At 52.8% G+C, this 15000-nt stretch overlaps 1 protein-coding gene across 1 annotated transcript in view; it reads right to left on the bottom strand.

Annotated features, from left to right (window-relative positions):
- Positions 1 to 14206, bottom strand: part of MFAP2 (microfibril associated protein 2) — a 15348-nt gene extending 1142 nt beyond the window's left edge. Inside the window, 8 exon segments of the mRNA XM_077456206.1 lie at positions 3882 to 3955; positions 4919 to 5006; positions 5388 to 5426; positions 10667 to 10819; positions 10957 to 10983; positions 11104 to 11154; positions 14169 to 14184; positions 14186 to 14206. Of these exon segments, the coding sequence (XP_077312332.1) occupies positions 3882 to 3955; positions 4919 to 5006; positions 5388 to 5426; positions 10667 to 10819; positions 10957 to 10983; positions 11104 to 11154; positions 14169 to 14184; positions 14186 to 14206 (469 nt within the window).
- Positions 14207 to 15000: the final 794 nt, after the last annotated feature.

Genomic DNA, 15000 nt, shown 5'->3' with positions numbered 1-15000 from the left:
CCTGGGGACCCGTCATGGGGGAAAGAGGACCTGTAGTGGACGAAAGGGGACCTGGGACCGGTCATGGAGCAAAAGGGACCTGGGGACCCGTCGTGGGGGAAAAGGACCCGTAGTGGACGAAAGGGGACCTGGGAACGGTCATGGAGCAAAAGGGACCTGGGGACCCGTCGTGGGGGAAAAGGACCCGTAGTGGACGAAAGGGGACCTGGGAACGGTCATGGAGCAAAAGGGACCTGGGGACCCGTCGTGGGGGAAAAGGACCCGTAGTGGAGGAAAGGGGACCTGGGGACCCGTCGTGGGGGAAATAGGACCGGTCATGGAGCAAAAGGGACCTGGGGACCCGTCGTGGGGGAAAAGGACCCGTAGTGGAGGAAAGGGGATCTGGGGACCTGTCATGGAGCAAAAGGGACCCGTCGTGGGGGAAAGGGAACCGGTCATGGAGCAAAAGGGACCCGGGGACCCGTCGTGGGGGAAAGGGAACTGGTCATGGAGTAAAAGGGACTCGGGGACCCGTCGTGGGGGAAAGGGAACTGGTCATGGAGTAAAAGGGACTCGGGGACCCGTCGTGGAGCAAAAGGGACCTGTCATTAAAGGAGCCACTATCTCATCGGTGCAGCTTCTGCTGTTATCTCAACAGTTTATCTGTAATTTGATAAAGAGACCCTGTCACCAGACCATACCATCCCCCAATAAGATTACATGCTCAGGCATTCACCTAGAAAGGACCAAAAGCCCTGAGAATGTTGCTGGGAACCCTCATCTGGGATGCGATGTCAGCAGACACACAGGGGGGTATAAATACTGATTTTCTCCCCTGCAGGTGGTGTACGGTTTGCCCACTGACATAGAAATGAAGGTCTATCATTGTTATCAGAGGTGTATTTTATATGATAGAAACAGAATATCAACCAAGGATCCAGGAAACACACAATACAAATGTTATAAATGGAGTTGCAGTTCAGTGAGTAAAATAAGTATTTGACCCCCTTAGTAGTTGGTGGGGAAACCCTTGTTGGTGATCATAGAGGTCAGACGTTTCTTGTAGGTGGTGATGAGGTTTTTATACATCTCAGGAGGGATTTTCTCCGCTCTTCTCTACAGATCTTCTCTAAATCCTGAAGGTTTCTTGGCTCCCTCCATACATTTTCTATAGGATTAAGGTCTGGAGACTGGCTAGGCCACTCCGCTGACCTTAAAAGAGAAGTATAGCCAAAGCTCCTATGGACCACAAGAATGCAGTTAATTTTGCACTCCTGTGACCCGTTTTCAGCAGACAGCGGGGGTGTGGGGGGCTCAAATACTTATTTTACTCACTGAACTGCAACTCCATTTATAACATTTGTATCCTGTTTTTTTTTTTTTTCTGGATTTTTGGTCGATCTTCTGTCTCTATCATATAAAACCCACCTATGATAAAAATGATAGACCCTTCATTTCTTCATAACATATTGTCAATAATAAAAACTTGCAGGGGTTGCAGAGGCAACCTTAGAAGCAATATAGTCAATGCAGATACTAAAGTAAAAGATAATAAGAGAGGTACCACTGTGACATCAAGGTGGAGGGGTGAGGGGAGGGGAGAAGGGAGGGGGGGGTTAACATCAACCAATCAGCTTCAGCTTGTGATCAGCAATCAAACATAGTCGGTGTCCAAGATGATCCGCTATGGCAGGGGGACCCATGTGGATAAGTGCCCGCTCTATAGCTGATGGCGGGTGCAGCCCCGGGACACTGCAAAGGATGTGAGGTTCACCGCTGAGAGATGGAACCCGGGAGAGCCGGACCAGCTGGCTGGAGCCGGGCACACAGGATGACGTGAAGGAGAACAGGGTATCAATCCGTCGCGGTGGACCGCAAGCTCTAGGTTGCCGTGACTACTGTGGCTTATGCGTTTCGCACGCATGCGCTTTTTTTGAAGTAACGGGATAAGCGGCAACAGTGGGGTTGAGTGGGGGGGGGGGGGGGGTTAACATCCTACTCTGTGCTTTATCTCCACCCCCTCCCCATCCCCCCCAATGTGCTTAAAATCCCGCTAACTTTGAAAAAACGCATGCGTGCGAAACATGTAAGCCACGGTAGTCACGGCAACCGACAGGGGAGTCAGACAGCAATAAAGTCTGACAGGGGTTCGAACCCCTTTGTACTCTATCCAAAATGGAAAAAAAAAAAAGTTTTGCCTTTAGTTATTACTTTAATGATCGCAGAATGTGCCACTAGAGGGCACTAATACAACAGCAGCTCCCTGAGAAATATATATACTGTATATATTGTATACATTCCTCTCCTAGCGCAGGAGATCTTTCCCATTTCAGCAGACATTAGAGTTGGAAGGGTGGAGACCTCATAGGGAGGGGAGGGGGCAGAGCAGCTGGGCCAGCACAGAGAATCATTAGACACTCCCAGGAGAGGGGCAAGGAGGGAGGGGCCTATGCCAGGGATTGGCTCTCCAGGAGTAGTCGAATTTTCGTTATACTGAAATCAGGGGCACATTTCATTCACACGAAGAATCATTAAAGAAAAGAAAAATTAGCATTTCAAAATATTCAACATTTTGTGCTTTTATCTGCAGTTGGTGACAGGGACTCTTTAAAGAGCATAACCCAACCCAGCCCCCCTCCCAACCCCCTACTCCTCCCCCCTTCCCAACCCAACCCAGCCCCCCTCCCAACCCCCTACTCCTCCCCCCTTCCCAACCCAGCCCCCCTCCCAACCCCCCCTACTCCTCCCCCCTTCCCAACCCAGCCCCCCTCCCAACCCCCCCTCTACCTCCCCCCTTCCCAACCCAACCCAGCCCCCCTCCCAACCCCCCCTATTCCTCCCCCTTCCCAACTCAACCCAGCCCCCCTACTCCTCTCCCCTTCCCAACCCAGCCCCCCTCCCAACCCCCCTATTCCTCCCCCCTTCCCAACCCAACCCAGCCCCCCTATTCCTCCCCCCTTCCCAACCCAACCCAGCCCCCCTACTCCTCTCCCCTTCCCAACCCAACCCAGCCCCCCTCCCAACCCCCCCTATTCCTCCCCCCTTCCCAACCCAGCCCCCCTCCCAACCCCCCCTATTCCTCCCCCCTTCCCAACCCAGCCCCCCTCCCAACCCCTCCTATTCCTCCCCCCTTCCCAACCCAGCCCCCCTCCCAACCCCCTACTCCTCCCCCCTTCCCAACCCAGCCCCCCTCCCAACCCCCCCTATTCCTCCCCCCTTCCCAACCCAACCCAGCCCCCCTACTCCTCTCCCCTTCCCAACCCAACCCAGCCCCCCTCCCAACCCCCCCTATTCCTCCTCCCTTCCCAACCCAGCCCCCCTCCCAACCCCCCCTATTCCTCCCCCCTTCCCTTCCCAACCCCCCCACTCCTCCCCCCTTCCCAACCCCCCTACTCCTCCCCCCTTCCCAACCAAACCTCCCTCCCCTACCGAAGAGGTCAGTATACTCAGCACTGTTAGCAGAGGCAGACTGACAACTCATGGGGCCCCTGGGCAATAGGAGATTATGGGGCCCCCGGGCAATTGGAGAAGATTATGAGGCCCCCGGGCAATAGGAGAAGATTATGGGGACCCCAGATAATAGATATTACACACACAATCGCACTGAAAAGGTACTGGAGAGGCGGGGCAGCTAGAATCTTGGGATTTTTTTTTAAATATATATTTTTACATACTGTCCCCGGTTTTATTGAGGCTGGCAACCCTGATGGGGCCCCTTAGTGGCACGGGGCCCTCGGGCAGTGCCCGAATGGTCAGTCCTCCCCTGTTACCCATCAATGTTCTTAATGAATAGCGCAGTTCAAAGATTAGCAATGAGCCCCCCACCGCCTCCCCCGATTGGCTGCCCAGTCTTCCTGCATCCAGAAATGACCCCCCCCCTTACACCAGTTTTACGCACTCACCTCGTAGTAGCTCGTCGTGTTGGCACACCAGGCGGGTACAGATCTCCTTGTTTATTACATACATGCGCCGCAGACTGCAAAAGAGAAAAGCAGCAGATCAGAGTCTGGAGTCAGAGAAGGGACGACGTCATCATTACTGATAAATCCTGGAGCCGCGAATAATGTCATTTAAACGTATTCCTCAATAGCAGGTTCTAAATCTACTTAGTGTGCGCCAAATGCCTTTACACAGCCAGATATTACCTTGTAAAAGTCACAGTGACATCATCGCTGCACAGAGCCTGTTCAGAGCTGTGGGAGGGGCCCAGCAGGCTCCACCCACTACAGAAAACTACAGGAGGGGGGCGGAGACAAGACCAGTCTGTTCAAGGAGAGACCAGGGCTGTGGGAGGGGCCCAGCAGGTTCCACCCACTACAGAAAACTACACTTGAGGAGGCGGAGACAAGACCAGTCCCCCTGCACAAGGAGAGACAGAGCAGAGCTGTGGGAGGGGCTCCACAGGCTCCACCCACTACAGAAAACTATAGGAGGGGGCGGAGACAAGACCAGTCTGTGCAAGGAGAGACCAGGGCTGTGGGATGGGCCCAGCAGGCTCCACCCACTACAGAAAACTACAGGAGGGGGGTGGAGACAAGACCAGTCCCTCTGCACAAGGAGAGAGATCAGCAGTGGGCGGTCTTTATTACAAATCTGGAAGAAATACACAAATCACAGCGAGATTCCGGGACAATCCATGTGACCGATTGATTTATCATCCCAGAGATCAGATATAAGAAATAAATCCCGACATGTCACAATATACGGGATGACGGTTCAGTAAAGCTCCACCTTTTATCTTTAATATTTCATCCCTGGTCTCCAATCAGTGACTGCGCCTGGGCTGAGATGATGTCATCAGTCTGCTGCAGGCAGGAGGAAGCGTTTCCTAAGTCTCCCCCCCCCCCCCAGTGATCAGACTGTACATTGTAACTTTGTAGCAATCACAGGGTGAGAGGCTGCAGCCAAGGGGCCGATCTGTTTGCAGAGAGTCACTTACCTGTACAGGCAGATCCCTTGCAGGCACTGCTTGCAGGGTTTGTGTACGGAGTACAGGCGGGTACACGGGTACTGCTCTTCACGGCAATCTGCAAGGGAGGATGGGCAGACGTGATGTTACATCCATAACACCCACCAATCACGTGACAGGAAATACCACCCAGCTCCACAGCACCCCCCGATGGAACAAACATGAACATACAGACAAAGGGGGGGGGGGGGATTGACCAATCCCATGTCCCATATTCTACCCCTCTTGTGATGCCAGCAATCTGCTAAAGTGTCATAAAACCACCACAACCTGCACAGCAATTATAGTCCATGCAGCCTGTTCATTCTGTGTTTCTCTTTCCACCATTACTACATTATCAGTCTCCCTACTGACTGCTGGCTTCTTACTGACACTCCGATGTGTGCAGCCAATCAGAACCCGTCTCACCTGACATTGTGGGAATAATCGCTGTACTCACCTAACGGGCCGGGCTCCGTGGGCTCTGTCTGATACGTATCTGCAAGACGAGAGAAAAGGATTAATATGTGACGGCAGATATCACCATATACACAGAAATCCGAGTCACAGTGCCAAGGTACATCGAACCCAGGATGGTGGGAACCCCTCATAATGGGCACAGCGGGTGTACAGACCCGAGAACTCAGCACAGGGATGGTGGGAACCCCTCATAATGGGCACAGCGGGTGTACAGACCCGGGAACTCAGCACAGGGATGGTGGGAACCCCTCATAATGGGCACAGCGGGTGTACAGACCCGGGAACTCAGCACAGGGATGGAGGGAACCCCTCATAATGGGCACAGCGGGTGTACAGACCCGGGAACTCAGCACAGGGATGGTGAGAACCCCTCATAATGGGCACAGCAGGCGTACAGACCCGGGAACTCAGCACAGGGATGGTGGGAACCCCTCATAATGGGCACAGCGGGTGTATAGACCCGGGAACTCGGCACAGGGATGGTGGGAACCCCTCATAATGGGCACAGCGGGTGTATAGACCCGGGAACTCGGCACAGGGATGGTGGGAACCCCTCATAATGGGCACAGCGGGTGTACAGACGTGGGAACTCAGCACAGGGATGGTGGGAACTCCTCATAATGGGCACAGCGGGTGTACAGACCCGAGAACTCAGCACAGGGATGGTGGGAACCCCTCATAATGGGCACAGCGGGTGTACAGACCCGAGAACTCAGCACAGGGATGGAGGGAACCCCTCATAATGGGCACAGCGGGTGTACAGACCGGGAACTCAGCACAGGGATGGTGGGAACCCCTCATAATGGGCACAGCGGGTGTACAGACCCGGGAACTCAGCACAGGGATGGCGGGAACCCCTCATAATGGGCACAGCGGGTGTACAGACCCGGGAACTCAGCACAGGGATGGTGAGAACCCCTCATAATGGGCACAGCGGGTGTACAGACCCGGGAACTCAGCACAGGGATGGTGGGAACCCCTCATAATGGGCACAGCGGGTGTATAGACCCGGGAACTCGGCACAGGGATGGTGGGAACCCCTCATAATGGGCACAGCGGGTGTACAGACGTGGGAACTCAGCACAGGGATGGTGGGAACTCCTCATAATGGGCACAGCGGGTGTACAGACCCGAGAACTCAGCACAGGGATGGTGGGAACCCCTCATAATGGGCACAGCGGGTGTACAGACCCGAGAACTCAGCACAGGGATGGTGGGAACTCCTCATAATGGGCACAGCGGATGTACAGACCCGGGAACTCAGCACAGGGATGGCGGGAACCCCTCATAATGGGCACAGCGGGTGTACAGACCCGGGAACTCAGCACAGGGATGGTGAGAACCCCTCATAATGGGCACAGCGGGTGTACAGACCCGGGAACTCAGCACAGGGATGGTGAGAACCCCTCATAATGGGCACAGCAGGCGTACAGACCCGGGAACTCGGCACAGGGATGGTGGGAACTCCTCATAATGGGCACAGCGGATGTACAGACCCGGGAACTCAGCACAGGGATGGCGGGAACCCCTCATAATGGGCACAGCGGGTGTACAGACCCGGGAAATCAGCACAGGGATGGTGGGAACCCCTCATAATGGGCACAGCAGGCGTACAGACCCGGGAACTCGGCACAGGGATGGTGGGAACCCCTCATAATGGGCACAGCGGGTGTATAGACCCGGGAACTCGGCACAGGGATGGTGGGAACCCCTCATAATGGGCACAGCGGGTGTACAGACCCGGGAACTCAGCACAGGGATGGTGGGAACCCCTCATAATGGGCACAGCGGGTGTACAGACCCGGGAACTCAGCACAGGGATGGAGGGAACCCCTCATAATGGGCACAGCGGGTGTACAGACCCGGGAACTCAGCACAGGGATGGTGGGAACCCCTCATAATGGGCACAGCGGGTGTACAGACCCGGGAACTCAGCACAGGGATGGAGGGAACCCCTCATAATGGGCACAGCGGGTGTACAGACCCGGGAACTCAGCACAGGGATGGTGGGAACTCCTCATAATGGGCACAGCGGATGTACAGACCCGAGAACTCAGCACAGGGATGGCGGGAACCCCTCATAATGGGCACAGCGGGTGTACAGACCCGGGAACTCAGCACAGGGATGGTGGGAACCCCTCATAATGGGCACAGCGGGTGTACAGACCCGGGAACTCAGCACAGGGATGGTGAGAACCCCTCATAATGGGCACAGCAGGCGTACAGACCCGGGAACTCAGCACAGGGATGGTGGGAACCCCTCATAATGGGCACAGCGGGTGTATAGACCCGGGAACTCGGCACAGGGATGGTGGGAACCCCTCATAATGGGCACAGCGGGTGTATAGACCCGGGAACTCAGCACAGGGATGGTGGGAACTCCTCATAATGGGCACAGCGGGTGTACAGACCCGAGAACTCAGCACAGGGATGGTGGGAACCCCTCATAATGGGCACAGCGGGTGTACAGACCCGAGAACTCAGCACAGGGATGGTGGGAACTCCTCATAATGGGCACAGCGGATGTACAGACCCGGGAACTCAGCACAGGGATGGCGGGAACCCCTCATAATGGGCACAGCGGGTGTACAGACCCGGGAACTCAGCACAGGGATGGTGAGAACCCCTCATAATGGGCACAGCGGGTGTACAGACCCGGGAACTCAGCACAGGGATGGTGAGAACCCCTCATAATGGGCACAGCAGGCGTACAGACCCGGGAACTCGGCACAGGGATGGTGGGAACTCCTCATAATGGGCACAGCGGATGTACAGACCCGGGAACTCAGCACAGGGATGGTGGGAACCCCTCATAATGGGCACAGCGGGTGTACAGACCCGGGAAATCAGCACAGGGATGGTGGGAACCCCTCATAATGGGCACAGCAGGCGTACAGACCCGGGAACTCGGCACAGGGATGGTGGGAACCCCTCATAATGGGCACAGCGGGTGTATAGACCCGGGAACTCGGCACAGGGATGGTGGAAACCCCTCATAATGGGCACAGCGGGTGTACAGACCCGGGAACTCAGCACAGGGATGGTGAGAACCCCTCATAATGGGCACAGCGGGTGTACAGACCCGGGAAATCAGCACAGGGATGGTGGGAACCCCTCATAATGGGCACAGCAGGCGTACAGACCCGGGAACTCGGCACAGGGATGGTGGGAACCCCTCATAATGGGCACAGCAGGCGTACAGACCCGGGAACTCGGCACAGGGATGGTGGGAACCCCTCATAATGGGCACAGCGGGTGTATAGACCCGGGAACTCGGCACAGGGATGGTGGGAACCCCTCATAATGGGCACAGCGGGTGTACAGACCCGGGAACTCAGCACAGGGATGGTGGGAACCCCTCATAATGGGCACAGCGGGTGTACAGACCCGGGAACTCAGCACAGGGATGGAGGGAACCCCTCATAATGGGCACAGCGGGTGTACAGACCCGGGAACTCAGCACAGGGATGGTGGGAACCCCTCATAATGGGCACAGCGGGTGTACAGACCCGGGAACTCAGCACAGGGATGGAGGGAACCCCTCATAATGGGCACAGCGGGTGTACAGACCCGGGAACTCAGCACAGGGATGGTGGGAACTCCTCATAATGGGCACAGCGGATGTACAGACCCGAGAACTCAGCACAGGGATGGCGGGAACCCCTCATAATGGGCACAGCGGGTGTACAGACCTGGGAACTCAGCACAGGGATGGTGGGAACCCCTCATAATGGGCACAGCGGGTGTACAGACCCGGGAACTCAGCACAGGGATGGTGAGAACCCCTCATAATGGGCACAGCAGGCGTACAGACCCGGGAACTCAGCACAGGGATGGTGGGAACCCCTCATAATGGGCACAGCGGGTGTATAGACCCGGGAACTCGGCACAGGGATGGTGGGAACCCCTCATAATGGGCACAGCGGGTGTATAGACCCGGGAACTCAGCACAGGGATGGTGGGAACTCCTCATAATGGGCACAGCGGGTGTACAGACCCGAGAACTCAGCACAGGGATGGTGGGAACCCCTCATAATGGGCACAGCGGGTGTACAGACCCGAGAACTCAGCACAGGGATGGTGGGAACTCCTCATAATGGGCACAGCGGATGTACAGACCCGGGAACTCAGCACAGGGATGGCGGGAACCCCTCATAATGGGCACAGCGGGTGTACAGACCCGGGAACTCAGCACAGGGATGGTGAGAACCCCTCATAATGGGCACAGCGGGTGTACAGACCCGGGAACTCAGCACAGGGATGGTGAGAACCCCTCATAATGGGCACAGCAGGCGTACAGACCCGGGAACTCGGCACAGGGATGGTGGGAACTCCTCATAATGGGCACAGCGGATGTACAGACCCGGGAACTCAGCACAGGGATGGTGGGAACCCCTCATAATGGGCACAGCGGGTGTACAGACCCGGGAAATCAGCACAGGGATGGTGGGAACCCCTCATAATGGGCACAGCAGGCGTACAGACCCGGGAACTCGGCACAGGGATGGTGGGAACCCCTCATAATGGGCACAGCGGGTGTATAGACCCGGGAACTCGGCACAGGGATGGTGGAAACCCCTCATAATGGGCACAGCGGGTGTACAGACCCGGGAACTCAGCACAGGGATGGTGAGAACCCCTCATAATGGGCACAGCGGGTGTACAGACCCGGGAAATCAGCACAGGGATGGTGGGAACCCCTCATAATGGGCACAGCAGGCGTACAGACCCGGGAACTCGGCACAGGGATGGTGGGAACCCCTCATAATGGGCACAGCAGGCGTACAGACCCGGGAACTCGGCACAGGGATGGTGGGAACCCCTCATAATGGGCACAGCGGGTGTATAGACCCGGGAACTCGGCACAGGGATGGTGGGAACCCCTCATAATGGGCACAGCGGGTGTACAGACCCGGGAACTCGGCACAGGGATGGTGGGAACCCCTCATAATGGGCACAGCGGGCGTACAGACCCGGGAACTCAGCACAGGGATGGTGGGAACCCCTCATAATGGGCACAGCGGGCGTACAGACCCGGGAACTCAGCACAGGGATGGTGGGAACCCCTCATAATGGGCACAGCGGGCGTACAGACCCGGGAACTCAGCCCAGGGATGGTGGGAACCCATCATAATGGGCACAGCGGGTGTACAGACCCAGGAACTCAGCACACTTGATGTTGGCAGCCAGGCAGAGGGAATGCATGCAGTGATTGCAACACCCAAATTGTCCATTTGTTATTTGCTGTTCCATATTTACCGAAGGTGGGGACGGGGATGACCTCCTGCTGGCTCTGCTGCTGCTGTTGCGGAACGAACTGTTGCGGGGCGTAGTTGTCCTGAGACTGGTGGAGGTCCGGCTGGGTCAAAACGTGGAAACCCGTCTGCGGCTGCTGCTGCCCCAACGATTGTTCTGCAAAACCAATTGAAATCCTCAATCTGGGAGGAAAGTCCATCCTCACCCAAGACGGACCTGAGCGCCAGCATGGAACGGAGGGCGGCACCACCCCGAATCCTTCCCACAAACCCCCCACTGCCCGCCTCACTTACCTTCATATTCATAGAAATACGGAGGTTCTGTAAGGAGAAAAACACAGAGATGAGCCGAGGAGACGACATCACACAGAAGAGTGCAGCCTCGGGTCACCTGACCCACCCAGAGCCTGCAATGTCACCATACACATGACTACTTCTCACCTGTAGAGAAATCGTACTGTGGGGGGACATCATACTGCTGAGCCAAAATCCCTACAGAATAAGAAGAGATACCGAGAATTACACCCGACATACAGGACAAGGGAAGTAGTACTGTGCAGAGTCCATACATACAGAATAAGAACAGATACCGAGAATTACACCCGACATACAGGACAAGGGAAGTAGTACTGTGCAGAGTCCATACATACAGAATAAGAACAGATACCGAGAATTACACCCGACATACAGGACAAGAGACGTAGTACTGTGCAGAGTCCATACATACAGAATAAGAACAGATACCGAGAATTTACACCCGACATACAGGACAAGAGAAGTAGTACTGTGCAGAGTCCATACATACAGAATAAGAAGAGATACCGAGAATTACACCCAACATACAGGACAAGAGAAGTAGTACTGTGCAGAGTCCATACATACAGAATAAGAAGAGATACCGAGAATTACACCCGACATACAGGACAAGAGAAGTAGTACTGTGCAGAGTCCATACATACAGAATAAGAACAGATACCGAGAATTACACCCGACATACAGGACAGGAGAAGTAGTACTGTGCAGAGTCCATACATACAGAATAAGAACAGATACCGAGAATTACACCCAACATACAGGACAAGAGAAGTGGTACTGTGCAGAGTCCATACATACAGAATAAGAAGAGATACCGAGAATTACACCCAACATACAGGACAAGAGAAGTGGTACTGTGCAGAGTCCATACATACAGAATAAGAAGAGATACCGAGAATTACACCCAACATACAGGACAAGAGAAGTGGTACTGTGCAGAGTCCATACATACAGAATAAGAACAGATACCGGGAATTACACCCGACATACAGGACAAGAGAAGTAGTACTGTGCAGAGTCCATACATACAGAATAAGAACAGATACCGAGAATTACACCCGACATACAGGACAAGAGAAGTGGTACTGTGCAGAGTCCATACATACAGAATAAGAAGAGATACCGAGAATTACACCCGACATACAGGACAAGAGAAGTAGTACTGTGCAGAGTCCATACATACAGAATAAGAAGAGATACCGAGAATTACACCCGACATACAGGACAAGGGAAGTAGTACTGTGCAGAGTCCATACATACAGAATAAGAAGAGATACCGAGAATTACACCCGACATACAGGACAAGAGAAGTAGTACTGTGCAGAGTCCATACATACAGAATAAGGACAGATACCGAGAATTACACCCGACATACAGGACAAGAGAAGTGGTACTGTGCAGAGTCCATACATACAGGATAAGAACAGATACCGAGAATTACACCCGACATACAGGACAAGAGAAGTGGTACTGTGCAGAGTCCATACATACAGAATAAGGACAGATACCGAGAATTACACCCGACATACAGGACAAGAGAAGTGGTACTGTGCAGAGTCCATACATACAGAATAAGAAGAGATACCGAGAATTACACCCGACATACAGGACAAGAGAAGTAGTACTGAGCAGAGTCCATACATACAGAATAAGAACAGATACCGAGAATTACACCCGACATACAGGACAAGAGAAGTAGTACTGAGCAGAGTCCATACATACAGAATAAGAACAGATACCGAGAATTACACCCGACATACAGGACAAGAGAAGTGGTACTGTGCAGAGTCCATACATACAGAATAAGAAGAGATACCGAGAATTACACCCGACATACAGGACAAGAGAAGTGGTACTGTGCAGAGTCCATACATACAGAATAAGAAGAGATACCGAGAATTACACCCGACATACAGGACAAGAGAAGTAGTACTGTGCAGAGTCCATACATACAGAATAAGAACAGATACCGAGAATTACACCCGACATACAGAACAAGAGAAGTGGTACTGTGCAGAGCCCATACATACAGAATAAGAACAGATACCGAGAATCACACCCGACATACAGGACAAGAGAAGTAGTACTGTGCAGAGCCCATACATACAGAATAAGAACAGATACCGAGAATTACACCCGACATACAGGACAAGAGAAGTGGTACTGTGCAGAGCCCATACATACAGAATAAGAACAGATACCGAGAATTACACCCGACATACAGGACAAGAGAAGTGGTACTGTGCAGAGTCCATACATACAGAATAAGAAGAGATACCGAGAATTACACCCGACATACAGGACAAGAGAAGTAGTACTGTGCAGAGTCCATACATACAGGATAAGAACAGATACCGAGAATTACACCCGACATACAGGACAAGAGAAGTGGTACTGTGCAGAGTCCATACATACAGAATAAGAACAGATACCGAGAATTGCACCCGACATACAGGACAAGAGAAGTAGTACTGTGCAGAGTCCATACATACAGAATAAGAACAGATACCGAGAATTACACCCGACATACAGGACAAGAGAAGTAGTACTGTGCAGAGTCCATACATACAGAATAAGAACAGATACCGAGAATTACACCCGACATACAGGACAAGAGAAGTAGTACTGTGCAGAGTCCATACATACAGAATAAGAACAGATACCGAGAATTACACCCGACATACAGGACAAGAGAAGTAGTACTGTGCAGAGTCCATACATACAGAATAAGAACAGATACCGAGAATTACACCTGACATACAGGACAAGAGAAGTAGTACTGTGCAGAGTCCATACATACAGAATAAGAACAGATACCGAGAATTACACCCGACATACAGGACAGGAGAAGTAGTACTGTGCAGAGTCCATACATACAGAATAAGAACAGATACCGAGAATTACACCCGACATACAGGACAAAGAGAAGTGGTACTGTGCAGAGTCCATACATACAGAATAAGAAGAGATACCGAGAATTACACCCAACATACAGGACAAGAGGAAGTGGTACTGTGCAGAGTCCATACATACAGAATAAGAAGAGATACCGAGAATTACATCCGACATACAGGACAAGAGAAGTAGTACTGTGCAGAGTCCATACATACAGAATAAGAACAGATACCGAGAATTACACCCAACATACAGGATGCTGTACCATGATGGTGGCGGTCTGGCGGGTCACTCACCGTGAATGCAGAGGAGGGAGGAGACATGTGATCCTCATAGTTGAAGTGATTGGTTGTTATCTGCAAGAGAGAAATATTTGATAATTTTCGGTATTTTGGACGACATTCCTCCTTCTGGGACCCACGATGATCCCGCCACCCTCTGCCCGCTCGCCCTCCCGCCCCCTCGGATTAGCTCCCCTCCTGTCTTGAGGTCACTCCGGGATTTTCTCTTTGAAGTTTGTGGGAATTGGGAGATTTGCCCGGGAACGGCGGGGGCAAATCAGAGCCAATCAGTGTGCATGGCTGCACTAATTACTTGTCGTGGGGGGGGGGGGGGGGGCTGCACCGATATCTGTGACTATTAATTGATCCATCACCTTCCTTCAGTGCGATCACCCCTAGCAACAAACCCATAGCAACAAACCAATAGCAACAAACCCATAGCAACAAACCAATAGCAACAAACCATAGCAACAAACCCATAGCAACAAAACCCATAGCAACAAACCAATAGCAACAAACCAATAGCAACAAACCAATAGCAACAAACCCATAGCAACAAACCAATAGCAACAAACCCATAGCAACAAACCAATAGCAACAAACCCATAGCAACAAACCAATAGCAACAAACCAATAGCAACAAACCAATAGCAACAAACCCATAGCAACAAACCCATAGCAACAAACCATAGCAACAAACCCATAGCAACAAACCCATAGCAACAAACCCATCACCTGAAGACATGAGACATTTGCTTCGTTGAAAATAGAAATTTACAACATTTTCGTGTTTTGATGTATCAGAATTCCAATTTTGAAACAAATTATAACAAAACTAAAACTTTTT

The sequence above is a fragment of the Lithobates pipiens genome, unplaced genomic scaffold (assembly GCF_037356315.1).
Source record: "Lithobates pipiens isolate NorthernLeopardFrog02 unplaced genomic scaffold, aLitPip1_a1.2 Scaffold_27, whole genome shotgun sequence".
Taxonomy (NCBI): Eukaryota; Metazoa; Chordata; class Amphibia; order Anura; family Ranidae; genus Lithobates; species Lithobates pipiens.
This window is presented reverse-complemented; position numbering and strand designations above follow the sequence as displayed.